Below are 14,186 nucleotides of genomic sequence, written 5' to 3' on the forward strand. Positions count from 1 at the left end.
GCTCCACACAGACCCACGGCAGCTCCACGCAGACCCACGGCGGCACCGCACAGACCCACGGCAGCTCCACACAGACCCACGGCAGCTCTGCACAGACCCACGGCGGCACCGCACAGACCCACGGCAGCACCGCACAGACCCACGGCAGCACCGCGCAGACCCACGGCAGCTCCACGCAGACCCACGGCGGCACCGCACAGACCCACGGCAGCTCCACACAGACCCACGGCAGCACCGCACAGACCCACGGCGGCTCCACGCAGACCCACGGCGGCACCGCGCAGACCCACGGCAGCTCCGCACAGACCCACGGCGGCACCGCGCAGACCCACGGCGGCACCGCGCAGACCCACGGCGGCTCCGCTCGGCCGTGTTGGCAGCGTCCCTTCTCCCTCCCCGGCCCCCAGGTCTCCAACCCCCAAGACCACGTTTTCTGCAAGAGCCGCCTCCGGCTCCCCGCGTGCCGGCAGCGGGTGGGGGACGCGGCCCCACCGGCCCCCGCTCCGCAGCCTCCGGCACGACCCAGATACGCGCTCGCCCGACAGCTTGGAGGAACAGATGGGCACGGCTGGGCCGCTGCGCCAGCGCGGCTTGATTTAATTAAAAACCGCCGCGGCTGGAACCTGCTGGCCCTTGACAGAATAGGGGCAGAGCCGCCGCGGGGCAGGAGGGGCGACAGGACCCCCCTGGCAGAGCCGGGGGCACGGGGGGCAAAGCGGCCACCCCAGGGCCGGGGACAGCGGCACGGCGACAGCGAAGATGCTTCACGTGCCACGATTGCTCCCAAACCCAGCAGCTCCAGCAAGTCGTGCTGGTTTAACTGAAAATGGGTTGATTTTCCTCATGCACTTACAAACCTTTCTTTTCCATAGCTCGCACGCTCATTATCTGGGCTTAGTTTGAGAACGAGAGACAACAGCCCAGCACAGAGTTAATGTTTGGAATCGCTCTGCTCTGAGAGCCAAGGACACTCTGAGCTCTGCCCACAGGTGTGAGGCAGCGAGGAAGGGGATGGACGGACAGAGCTGGACGGACACCCAGACTGAGCAATCAGAGCGTTCCAGCCCATTAGCGTCATGCTAATTATTAAGAGTAGGACCTTCTGGTTTTGGCTCTACCATCTCTCTGGTTCTTCTCTCTCTCTCTCTCTCTCTGGGGTAGCCGGGAAGTTTCGGTTGGGATGTTTAATTCAGCCTTTTGCCATTTTGCAGAGGCCTCTGGGCTTTTCTGCCTTTTTCCCTCTTTTCTCTCTCTGGGATGGGCTGTGGGACCAGGTGCCGTTTCCTGGGACTGGCTGCTCAGCGTGTTCATGAGGAATTGCCTTGAGTATCTCTTATTTCTATCATATATATATATTTACTAGTAGTGTACTAGTATTTTGTTATTTTATTCAACTGTGTTTCTCTCAATCCCAGTTCCTCCCTTCCCTTTGGATTCTCTTCCCTGTTGGAGGGAGTGAGTGAGTGGCTGCGTGGTCATATTACCAGCTCGGGTTAAACCGCGACACGCATCCTCCCAGTCAGATCCTGGGGTTTCCCGAGGAAGATGAACAGCAGCTTAGGCCGTTCCGCTCACAGCACAACAGCCCTTCGACAGCATCACGAGCGCTGCCGCTATGGGACAACAGGTACCCGACACACGGGGTCCCCGAGCAGCATCCCTGGGGCTGGGAGGCACGAGGGGAGCAAAGCGAGGATGCTCCGGAGGGCTGGCTGTAGAAAAAGCTTTCGGATCTTCCTGGCACGCCCGCAGCGACAGGTGCCGGACACTCGGGGAAGCATCCGCCCTCGCCGTGCCGGCGACCGCTGCCAGCGCGGAGCGGCTGGCACGGTCCCCTCGCCCGCCCGCCGTGACACCGCGCGGCGGCCAAAGCACCGCGGGGCTGCGCGGCCCGAGCCCCAGCGGCCTGGCAGGGCTGAGCGCCTCAGGCCAGCGCCCTGCACGGGGCTGAAAAGGGATTTTTCCGAGGGCGAGCCAGCGGCGAGGTGTCCTGGAAGCCAGAGGACGCGGCTGTGTCCCCACGGGGACACCGAGGGCTCGGTCACCGCCACAGAGCTGGTGTCGCGGTTTAATAAAATGACAAAATACTAATACACTACTAGTAAATATGTGTATATATATATATATAAAAAAAATAGAAATATAAGATACTCAAGGCAATTCCTCACGAACATGCTGAGCAGCCAGTCCCAGGAAACGGCACCTGGTCCCACAGCCCATCCCAGAGAGAGAAAAGAGGGAAAAAGGCAGAAAAGCCCAGAGGCCTCTGCAAAACAGCAAAAAGACGGACTAAACATCCCAACTGAAACTCCCTCGGCTCCGACAAAAAAGAGAAGGGAGAAAAAGTGGAAGATCCAACTGGAAGATCCCAACTCTCCTTAAATAATTAGCATGATGCTAATGGGCTGGAACGCTCTGATTGCTCAGTCTGGGTGTCCGTCCAGCTCTGTCCATCCATCCCCTTCCTCACTGCCTCACACCTGTGGGCAGAGCTCAGAGTGTCCTTGGCTCTCAGAGCAGAGCGATTCCAAACATTAACTCTGTGCTGGGCTGTTGTCTCTTGTTCTCAAACTAAGCCCAAATAATGAGCGTGCGAGCTATGGAAAAGAAAGGTTTGTAAGTGCACGAGGAAAATTAACCCATTTACAGTCAAACCAGTGCAGGTGGGGACAGGCAGAGCAACCGCAGGTGCCCCACAAAACGCCACAGCAAAGGCTTCGCCAGCCCCCCGCGTTTGGGCACGAACTGCTGCCTGTGTTTGTTCCGGATCCCAGTCGGAGCTGTGAAATTAGAGAAGCGCTGCGCTCTAGAAAAATCAATATTCCATTAATTAAACCTGTGCACTCTTGCAGGGAGGGGCTGCATTCATATTTATGAAGGGAAGAACAACGTACGTGTCTCTCCCGGCTCCTTCCAGCAGCAGCTGCTGTCAATGCAGCCAGAGCCGCCAGGACCCTCTGCCGGGCACATCCACCCCGTGCCAAAGCGTTTCTGCTGGGGCAGAACCAGCCCCAGAGCAAAACACCCGCTGCTCGAACCCCTCAAACACCTCCAGCCCGGAGCCATCACGCGAAAAACACCACTTCTCGCTTCCCTCGTTCTTTCCCATTTAGTTTAGTTTTGTCGTCATAAAGATCCAATTTATCTCTGTTGACACAGACATTTTCGAAGACAAGCCCTTCTCGTCTCCGAGGGCTGCATTTTAATAATTCGCTCAGCAGGCACGAACCGGGAAGCTCCGTTTCCAGCCGTGGGCGTCCCTTGCCGTGCGGCGACACCGGAGCAGCCCGGCCGAGGTGGCAGTTTTGAACTGGGTTGGATCGCGCGCCCGGCCAAGCGGGCTCAGACATCTGCTGTGCAAGCTTGCGAGCAAGCTGGTTCGAGCGGCGTGTGAATCCACAGTCTGGGATGCCCAGATACCCGGCTCCTCCTCACCGGCAGCTCACTCGCTCCAGATTTTGTTAGAGGGAGAAAGGCGCTGTTGTTTCAGTGCATCTGAGTGTACTATCGAGTTTGCTGGTGACACCAAGCTGGGAGGAGTGGCTGACACTGGAAGGCTGTGCTGCCATCCAGCGAGATCTGGACAGGCTGGAGAGCTGGGCAGGGAAAAATTTAATTAGATATAACGAGAGAAAGTGTAGAGTCTTACATCTGGGCAGGAACAATCCCAGGTTTCAGTGTAAGTTGGGGAATGAGCTGTTGGAGAGCAGTGAAAAGGGAGCTGGGGGTCCTGGGGGCAGCGGGGTGAGCATGAGCCAGCACTGGGCCCTTGTGGCCAGGAAGGCCAATGGGACCTGGGGGGGATTAGAAGGCGGGTGGTCAGTAGGTCCAGGGAGATTCTCCTCCCCTCTACTCTGCCCTTGAAAAAAGGGTTTAGTTCAGATACTATCAGGATACACTTGGGGAACATATATATATATAAAATATATACAACCATTGCACCCTGAGACTGGCCAATCTTGGAAGCTAAGCAGGGTCAGGCCCGGTTAGTCCTTGGATGGGTGACCAACAGGGAATGCTGGGTGCTGTGGGCTGAGCCAGCACTGGGCCCTTGTGGCCAGGAAGGCCAATGGGACCTGGGGGGGATTAGAAGGGGGTGGTCAGTAGGACAAGCTGGCACAGCTCTGTCAGCCTTCTGGCACATCATCGCTGCATGCCGTCCCCACCATAATGGAACTGGGCACAGCGGGACCCTGTGTTCTGCCCCGTCACATCACACAGCGCGGCCCCCAGCACCCGTCAGCTGCTCCAGGGCCAGACGAGCCCTGCAGAGAGCTGGGACACGAGCAGCGTGGTCAGGAGACAAGGGAGCCGGAGCCGACGGCGGCAGCAGCTCCCGCCTGCAGCTTTGGCAGCCGCGCGATCGCCGCTGGCGGCTCCGCTCAGTCGTGTTTGCACATTCGCACCGGTCTGGCGGCCAATTAGCTCGGCAAAAGGCAGCGGCATTGTCAGGGAATCCCAGCGCCGGGCAGAGCGATCGCCTCTTTCCGAGGCCACCGGCGACCCCGCAGCTGATAGGACGTGCTGCCGGCCCAACCCAGGCACATGCTGCACACAACGGATGGACACGAGGCGGGGGGAAAAAAAGCCTCATTCTGGGCCACCACGAATCATCCAAGCGCCACGACAGCCATCCCCAGTGTCAGAGCTGTCCCGGGACCCTAAAAACGGGACCAATTCCCTTGTGAACTCATTCCCAAGCTCACCCGGACCGGACCGTCCCGTCTCAGGCTTCGCTCCGGCGCAGGGCAGAGCCAGGCAGGGGGACCCTCTCCCAGCGCCCTCCTCCAGTTTGACAGCAAACAGCTGATAACTACTTTTTTGAGCATGTTTTTTAGCTCCTACCCTAAGGCCAATCTCCAACATGACTGTTGCCAAGGGAACGAGCTCTTTGCTTTGACAGTTCTGTTTTAAGGATCTCCTGCCTGCCCAGCGAGGTGTCTCAGAAATGGTTGCTTCGGATGCCCTGGTGCATCGCTTGTTGCTTTGCAGGCATCTAAACACTTGCAGCAGAGCTCTGTCCAAGCTGGCAGGAGAAATTTTCACTCCCAACTGTCTGGGGAAATCAAACACACGAGGATATGGATACCAGAAATAAGAAATGGGGAAAGGCTGGCAGCTCTGCTCCCCTCCTAGGGCACAGCGATGGGCACCACACACGCGAACGCCTCCTGACTTCGCAGAAATACAGGACGGAAGAGTGATTTCAAAATATTAAAATACAGGCTCAATCCCGCTGGTCTTTGAGGTGACTGCAGCGGGTGCTCTGCTGTGCCGGGGAGTCCCCACGTCCCAGGGGATGCTCAGGGAGAACAAAGCACTCTCGGCTTCGTTCTTTGTTCACCCACCACATCACCTCGGCTGCTGTGTGGTCCGTCCCTTTTGGAGATCAATCCCCAGCATCACGAGGAAACAAAAAAAGGTCAGGAACCAAAGCTGACGAGCGCGCTGGGCCCTTGTGGCCAGGAAGGCCAATGGGACCTGGGGGGGATTAGAAGGGGGGTGGTCAGTAGGTCCAGGGAGATTCTCCTCCTCTCTGCTCTGCCCTTGAAAAAAGAGTTTAGTTCAGATACTATCAGGATACACTTGGGGAACACATATTATATATATAATATATATACAACCATTGCACCCTGAGAATGGCTGATCTTGGAAGCTAAGCAGGGTCAGGCCCGGTTAGTCCTTGGATGGGTGACCAACTGGGAATGCTGGGTGCTGTGGGCTGAGCCAGCACTGGGCCCTTGTGGCCAGGAAGGCCAATGGGACCTGGGGGGATTAGAAGGGGGGTGGTCAGTAGGTCAGAGAGGTTCTCCTGCCCCTCTGCTCTGCCCTGGGGAGGCCACAGCTGGAATATTGTGCCCAGTTCTGGGCCCCTCAGTTCAAGGACAGGGAACTGCTGGAGAGAGTCCAGCGCAGCCACCAAGATGCTGGAGGGAGTGGAGCATCTCCCTGCCGAGGAAAGGCTGAGGAGCTGGGGCTCTGGAGCTGGAGAAGAGGAGACTGAGGGCTGAGCTCATTCATGGGGATCAGTATGGAAAGGGTGAGTGTCAGGAGGATGGAGCCAGGCTCTTCTGGGTGACAGCCAGTGACAGGACAAGGGGCAATGGGTGCAAACTGGAACACAGGAGGTTCCGCTTGAATAGGAGAAGAAACTTGTTCACGGTGAGGGTGCCAGAGCCTGGCCCAGGCTGCCCAGGGAGGTTGTGGAGTCTCCTTCTGTGCAGACATTCCAACCCGCCTGGACACCTTCCTGTGTAACCTCAGCTGGGTGTTCCTGCTCCGGCGGGGGGGTTGCACTGGATGAGCTTCCGAGGTCCCTTCCAACCCCTGACGTTCTGGGGTTCTGTGAAAACGCAGCCCCCCCAGGAAAGCGCCAGGACACTGACCCGTCACTGCGCTCATCCGCTCGGGGACGTTGTGACAAGCCTCACAACTCGCTCCCCTTGGGAACCACAGCCTGAAAGCAGCAGTGAAAGCAGCGGTCTGGAAAAGCTAATGCTCCACACCGGGCTTGCCAGTAAATACACCATCTGAAGCGTTGCGAGGTGAGGAGGAACATCTGTAGACGAAGCACCGCCCGGAGCATCACCTGAGGAAGGGACCCTGCAGCAACACGGGGAGCTCACGGCTCTGCCGCTCCGCAGCCACAGGCGGTCTCTAGGGTGACCCGCAAAGATGCTGCAAGCACCGCTGCCCTCCGGCACGTCCCAGTGCCACCAGGGAGCCTCCACAACCCCCGAGCGGCGGCGGCTGCGGCATCCGCGGTCCCTGCGCCCTCGGCTGAGGCGGAGCGCGACACCGGGCGGGTGACTGGAATGGTTAAGTACGTTTCTGCCCAGCCCTCGTCGCACGTCTCAGCTTCTCCGCCTCCCTCGGCTGCTACTGAGAGCTCTGCTGCTGCATCGCTCCACGGCGGCAGGCGCCTGGCCGGGAGCGGAGGGCAGAGAACCGGACCAGATGGTTCAAGCTGAGCTGACCCGGTAATTCAGAGGAGGAGGAGCAGATACATCAGGCTAACGTGGGTGTTACAGCGCTGGCATCGCCCCCGAGGTCCCACGGAGTCGCCGAAGAGCCAAGCGACGAGGAGGCAACTCGATCTGTGCAGACACAGCGGCAGATGAGCTGCACGGCCAAGCCTTCGCCTGCGCTGTAAGAGGAGCCCGGGGAGCGGTTCAGATGGAGACCAGGCTGGGCACCGGGGTATTGCGCCAAACACCGGCACAGGGAGAAGAGCCCTTGCCAGAAGGCACCTGTGCATGCTCTACCACAACAGCAAACGCCAGACCCAGAACAAGCCCAGCAGCACGCAAGCAGAGCCCACCAAGATCCAAACCCACCACGCTGGCACCGCCAGCGGCAAAGGCGCCTCGGACACGTGTTCACATCCTGCACCACCTCCTCCCGCGCCCGGCTCCTCTCCTGCAAGGACCTGGATGGTCATACGACACCCTGGATTGCGGTAAATCTAGGTTAAAGCCAACCTAGTGAAAACAAACAAGAATGTTAGCTTGAATGCAGATTCCTCCATCTGGCTCAATGCCTGGCCGTGCCAGCAGCAGGGTGACTACCCAGATGTAGACGCCTCCAGTTACTCCGGCAATTCCAACACCCCTGGCGAAGCAAGAACGCCAGGCAGAGGGAACAGAGGCAGCGTCTCTCGTGCAGGAGACCTCGCAATTCTGAGCAAGCAGGGCTTTCCCCTCCGTCTCTTTCCAGAGAACGTACCCACGCGTGGGAGGAACTCAACTCGTGCTCCAGCAGCAACACCCCGGTCTGCTGGGGATTTTTGCTCTGGCTGGCCGACCAAGCCGCAAACACCCCAGCCTCGGTATCACAAACCACGCCAAAACCTCGGGCGTTATCAGGACAGTGGCAAAATCCCCGTCCCGCAGCAGCGGTGCCAGCGCATCCCCTCACCGTCTGCGTATGCGGCGAGGCAGCTCCGCAGCACTTGATCCCGTGTATTGTCTTAAAATCCAGCGTTGCCTGTTGAGCCTAATGCGCTGTGCCATGAGCAGCGGCCTTGGTGCTCCCCGTGCGGCTTCTCCTCCGCCTGACGTGCTGATCCAGCTGCGTCGCCGTCCCGAGAGCCGCTCGCTACCCCCAGGCAGCTGCTCAGAGTCACGCGAAATCAGGCCGTCCAGGTATCGACGCCCATCGGTTGCGCTCCCTCTTCTCGTGCCCGCACGCTGCCACCTTACCAGGGATGTTACTGCTTCCCGTCCTCTGCTCGAGCGCCAAGGGCTCGCGCTGGCACGGAGAGAGATTTGCAGCATATGGCGAGCCCTAATGACATGCGAGAACGGGGCATTTGCACACATTGGTTGGGCAAAAGCGCTGCCATAAAGCGGCAATCAAAGGATTACACGAGCTCCACACAACTCCTGGGCTTCCACCACAGGGCTTGTGCACGGCGGGGCTCCCTCTGCCGCAGACGGGCTGGGGGACGCACGCAGCTCCCCCAAGACAGAGGAAGCTCCTCCTGCGGGAGTCTCCTTCTCTGCAGACATTCCAACCCGCCTGGACACCTTCTGTGTAACCTCAGCTGGGTGTTCCTGCTCCGGCGGGGGGGTTGCGCTGGATGAGCTTCCAAGGTTCCTTCCAACCCCTGACGTCCTGGAGTTCTGTGTGATCCTGTGGTCTGGCCAAGCAGACACCTCCGGCAGCTTCAGAAAGATGAAGCCGCCTTCCAGGAAGGGGACAGTCCCCTGAACCCGCCTCCCTGCAAACATCAGGCGGGGAGCTCATCTCAACCATCTTCAACCATCTCAAGCCGGTCTCCAGCTCACCTCAGCCCACGGGGAGTTGTTGGCACAACCCACCCACCCAGTCTCCTCATCTACAGGAGACAGAGCAGCTCTGGCCCCTCTGCTGTGCCATCTCTACCTGGTCAGGCAAACCCCCCTCTAACACCCTGAAAACCGAGGCTTCGCCCAGCAAGAGAACCACACACAGAGTGCAGCAGCTCTGGTACAGTGGGAGGTGACTGGATGCGAGATCTGAGCTCAGGTCACTTGCTGTGCCGCCGAAGCTGCCGCAGGATGATGGTGCCCCTTGTGCTGCACGCCGAGGGATGCCCAGAGCCCGCAACGCCCGTGCCGCAGCGGGACGAAGCTGCTAGCAAGCACCGGGGAAAAAAACAGCCCCAAGAAGTCTGGTTTCGGCATGTTGTGGCTTCCCATGGGACAACAGTAGGACACTGTTCAAACAAAAGGGTTACACAACCCTCGGGTGTAATAACTCTGTGGGGGAAATAATCCTCACAGCGAGGACAACCACGCATCCAGCCCAAACACTCAAAAATCTGCCGACAGCAGCACAATGCCAGCCAAGTGCACTAACACAGTCCTGGGGCGAAGCGCCGGAGCTTCCAGCGCCCGGGCGGCCTCGAGGGGCCCTGCCGGGCACCGCCGCGCTTGGAGCTTTGAAATCCAGACCGCTGGAGGAGTCTTTCTTCAAGGAGGAGAGACGGCTATGTCATCCCTGCCCTGCGAAGGGTGCTGTGGAGGGGCTTTCCCAGCCGGAGAGCCGCGCTGGGAGCTGCTGGCCGAGGGGCACGAGGGTCAGACACCGACTGCAAAGACACGCCAGCAGCTCCTTCGCAAGCATCTTCCAACCATGCGTCTCCTCTGCTCCCAAAGGCTTTTTAGGTGTCCATTTGTCTCGCTGGTTTGGACAACAGCGAGCCTGGCTGCTCATGGCCAGGCCTGGAAGGAATCTTGCAGTGTCATCATCCAGACAACATCCTGCCCTAGGACTACACACAGCTTCGGGTGACAGCCACCCCTTTTTCACGCCAGCGCTTGCCAGGCTGCTCGGCCACCCCCTCACCGAGCATCGCCACGTACGGGATGCCAGGACATCCCCGCGCCGCGGGACCGAGCATCACCCACACCCAAGTGACTCTTGCAGGCTCCGGTGGGAGGACCGTGGCCATAACCAGAATAAATCCCAGGATTCGTGGATGGGAACGCAGCCATCAACCCACATCAGCCCGCAGAGCGGCTCTGCCTGTCACGGCGACCTCCCCCAGCAAAGGGACGGGCTGCGGGGGAGGCACCGGCTGCGGGACTCGCTCCTCGCTCCGGCGCGGGCAGGGGGCTGCTGGGCTCAGACCTCTTACCCTCCGTACCACGCTCCCTCCACCTCGACAGCCCGTGGGCACCTTCATCCCAGGGCCACATACTCACGCCAGAATTACCTCCCTGCTTCCAAAGAGCCAAGGGCAGGGACTTGGGTGGCAGCTGGAGCCTCCACAACATCCCCCAAAACACAACGCGCAGACCGGGCCCCGGGCGGCTGCTGCATCTCCCCATCCAAACACACACAGCAGCGGTTTTATCCCAGCCAGCGGCTCCCAGCGCAGCAAACCCAGCCGCCAGCAGCCTGACGGGAATTACAAGCCCCGAGCAGCAAGCGCTGGCGATCCAGCGAGGACTCCGCAGCTGAACGGTTACGGAAAATAACGTGCTGCCATTGAGGAGCCCGTACTGAAATTACATTTGTTTTGCGGCACTTCGTTACCGGCTGCGGTGGGTAAACAGCCTTTGTCTCACGGGCTGATGCTCCCGCACGGCCACCGAGGAGCACCAGAGCCTGGGATGCCAGCAGACACGCCGACAGCGGCGGCATCCCGGCGGGATGGGAGCGGCCGCCCCTCCACACCGCCCCACGGAGCGGGGGCTGCGACCGGGGGGAACCGGGGACCCGCCCATCCCGGGGAAGAGTCGCCCCCACTCCGGGGATGTAACCGCCGCCCCCCCTCGGGGGCTGCATCCCCCAGCCGCGGGGGGGGCTGCCTCCCCGCCCGGGGGTCAGCCCCGCCGCACGGCATCCTCCCGGGGAGCGGCTAAACCCCACCGGGGGGGGCTCCATCCACCGAGCAGCCGCCCCGCCGCGGGCAGCGCCGGGAGGGGCCGGGCTCCGCCGCCGCCCGCCAGGGCCTGTCTGGAACCTTCCGCCGCCCCGGCCCCCGGCCCCGCCCCGGGCGGTACGCGGCGATGGGGGGACACGACGGGCAGCACCGGCGCCGCCGTGACCTTGAGCCCCACCGGCTGCCCGGGGCCGCAGCCGCTCGGGCGGCGCGGGCGGGCCCCGAGGGCAGGGCCGGGGCGGGGCGGCGGCACCTGCCGGGGCTTGACCCACATAACGCCGCCGCCCGCACCTGTCGCTCGCCCGCGGCCGCTCCGCGCCCCCCACCCTCCGCGCTGGCCGGCGTCCCCACCGCCGCGGGGACAGGACGCGCCCCGCCGGCCCCGCCGCGACCGGCTGAGCGGTGGCGCGGGGGCTCGCCCGGCTCCGCCACTCACCGTCGCGGGAGAGGTTTCCCCGGGCGGCGCCGCAGCAGGCGAGCAGCAGCAGGAGGCCGAGGGGCGGCATGGCGGTGGCGGGGGCCCGGGCCGAGCCGAGCCGAGCCGAGCCGCAGCGCTGGGGCGGCGGCACCGGGCGCGGCGCTGGTCTCCGGACTGGAGCGGGCGGTGCGGCAGCGGCGGGGATTAAATAGGGTTCGAGGAAGAGACCATTCGTGCCTGGGGGGCGGGGGGGCTGCGCCGATGCCGCCTCTCTCGGCCCCGCTGTAAACATGCCCGCTCCGGCCGCCGCTCCCCCCCGCACCCGAGGCGCGGTGGTGCGCTCCGCATGCGCGGCTCCCCGCGGGACGCAGGTGGGCGCGGGGCGGCGGGCGGGTCCCGTGTGTCCCCCCCGTGTGTCCCCCCGTGTCCCCGTCCCGCACCCCGGCCGAGCGGAGTCCCGGTTTGTCGGGGTGTCTCCCCCGGTCCCGGGCTGACGGGGTTCCCGCCCCGGCGGGGGTGCCGGAGCCGGCCCCGCCGCGGAGCGCTTCGCACCAACGTGCCTCGAAGCGTCGCCCGGCCCCGGGAGGACAAGGGGCAATGGGTGCAAACTGGAACACGGGAGGTTCCGCTTGAATAGGAGAAGAAACTTGTTCGCGGTGAGGGTGCCAGAGCCTGGCCCAGGCTGCCCAGGGAGGTTGTGGAGTCTCCTTCTCTGCAGACATTCCAACCCGCCTGGACACCTTCTGTGTAACCTCAGCTGGGTGTTCCTGCTCCGGCGGGGGGGTTGCGCTGGGTGAGCTTTCGAGGTCCCTTCCAACCCCTGACATTCTGGGGTTCTGTGTTGAGCATGGCCGAGCAGCCAGCGCGCAGCTCGGTCCGTGCGGGACAGCGTCCTCGGTGCTCCGTGGGGTCAGGGCTGCAGCTGAAATGCTGGGGTATGACCCGTGCTCGTCAGAGCGGCTCAGCCTGTCTCTGGCCCTCACAGCTGAGGACTTCCCCGCTGTCTCTGTCGCAGCACCCGGTCTCGCAACAGCGCCATGCTCACGCTTGCAGCCAAATCATGTTTGGGATGAAGTCTGCGTTGGTTCCAGGTTTTGGCTGCCAATTCCTAAAAGTCAGTGTCCAGCCTTTGCTACCCCATGGCATCTCCCAGGAAACTCCTTTATCCACTGTTATCCATCTGTGTTATCACCCATTAAGTGATAACACCCCAGTGCTCGCTCATGCCAGCCCAGGCATTTCTAGCTTGGACTCCCTCCTGCAGCCCTAGATGAGTAATTAATCCCTTTTACTTTAGTAGGTCTGAAACAAACGTGTGCATTCATTTCACACATCAGGGTAAACTCCTCCTCACGTGCTTTGATGCTGAGATTTTCTGCACCCTGATGCTCTCCTGCACAAATGTTGTGCAAGAGGGATGTCTCCGTTTAGTCATCATCTCTGTGGGAAGGGCTGTGGGAGGAACAGCTTTCTGGTGGTCACATCAGCTCGCTGCTCTGCTTCAGTTTTCATCCCTTGGTCGTGGCCCTAACGGCGATGCCGCTTATGTTACGGCTTTGTTAAGCCAAGCTTAGGGGAGCTGCAGCGGGCCCCAGCCGTGCCTTCAGTGCTCAGGGTGCAGAGCCACAGCCCGTGGTGCACGTCTGGGGGCAGCGTGGGCCAGATGAGGCCACGGGAGGCTCCTCTTGGGTCTCGCGCTGGAGAAGGGGCTGCTTTTGGGAAACAGCTCTGGCGAGCCGGGGGACGCGACAGCAGCTCACACGACGTGTTCCCCCAGGAGCAGAGTGAATACAGACATGGCAGGAGTGTGGGATGGGGCAGGGAAGCTGGGGGTCCCATGGGATGGCTGGTGGAAGGGGACGGTGCTGGATGGGGCTCTGGGGGGCGCGTGGGCAGCTCCTGGCATTGCGCTCAGCCAGCGGGGGGGGAGTTTCCTCCGGAGAGGAGGGTCTCAGGTGACACTGGGTCTCTTTGGGCCTTTCCTGATCCCCAGCCTCTCCTCAACGCCTTTGCTTGAGGAGGATGTGGGCAGCGTCGTGTCCCTCGGGGCTGTGCCAGTTTCCTCGCCGGAGGAGGACACGCTGCCTGCCACCGCTTCGATACGGCATGGCAGGGCTTCTGTCCCCTCCCGGAGCCCCTTGTCCCCTCCCGGAGCCCCCCACCTCCCCAGGTGCTCTCCCCAACCCCATCATCCGTCCCGATGAAGCCTGGATGCTTCGTAGCTCCAAGCGGTGCTTTTAACCCTTTCTGCATCTCCTGGTGCGTTGCAGAGAGCCCGTCTGCCAGCACACGCTGTCCCCTGCCCCTGTGCAAATAAACTGATTTGTTTTCATGCCAATATATGGCTTCTTGTGCTTTTAACCAACTCTGTTAGATTACTCTTGGTGGAGTGGATTGCAGGGGTGGGAACACCTCTGGTCTTGCATGGATGACCGCTTAGCTGCACGGCCATGTGATGTGGGACGCTCCTGGCCGTTAACCGGTGCTAATAGGATAAAGAGGGTTAATTATTGCACAGCTCTTGTGCATCCCTGCACCTGGAATAAGCCTGGATGCAATCAATTTTTTTTTTGTATTTGAAAACGGTTGATGACTCCGAAACCAACCTTCTCTGGAAGGGAGCAGGGTTTTAATAGGGGAAAAAACCAAGACGTCGGGTAAAAGTACTCAGATCTTGGAGGCAAGTGATGGTGGTTTTGGAGGTAAAGAGAGACTGGGGGAAGAATGGGACTGAGACAAGCCCCTTTGCCTTTAAAACAGGGGCGATGGCCGGTGAAGGGCCGGCGCTGGAGCCAGAGGAAGAGGAGGTATCAACGTGCAGCAGGTGCCGAGGGGACGCTCGCCGCAACAAATCCTGGTGATTCAGCCCTGGAGCATCTGGCACCAGCGAGGACC

The 14,186-nt window shown here is 61.1% G+C and overlaps 1 protein-coding gene across 7 annotated transcripts in view; it reads right to left on the reverse strand.

Moving 5' to 3' along the window:
• Positions 1–11,602, reverse strand: part of LOC136000184 (cell adhesion molecule 3-like) — a 32,406-nt gene extending 20,804 nt beyond the window's left edge. For all 7 annotated transcript variants that reach the window (XM_065653933.1, XM_065653931.1, XM_065653930.1 and 4 more), the window contains exon 1: positions 11,310–11,602. In XM_065653933.1, the coding sequence (XP_065510005.1) occupies positions 11,310–11,583 (274 nt within the window). In that variant the 5' untranslated portion in view covers positions 11,584–11,602. The remainder of the gene's footprint in view (positions 1–11,309) is intronic.
• Between the last annotated feature and the right edge of the window lie 2,584 nt (positions 11,603–14,186).

The sequence above is a fragment of the Caloenas nicobarica genome, chromosome 31, assembly GCF_036013445.1.
Source record: "Caloenas nicobarica isolate bCalNic1 chromosome 31, bCalNic1.hap1, whole genome shotgun sequence".
NCBI lineage: Eukaryota > Metazoa > Chordata > Aves > Columbiformes > Columbidae > Caloenas > Caloenas nicobarica.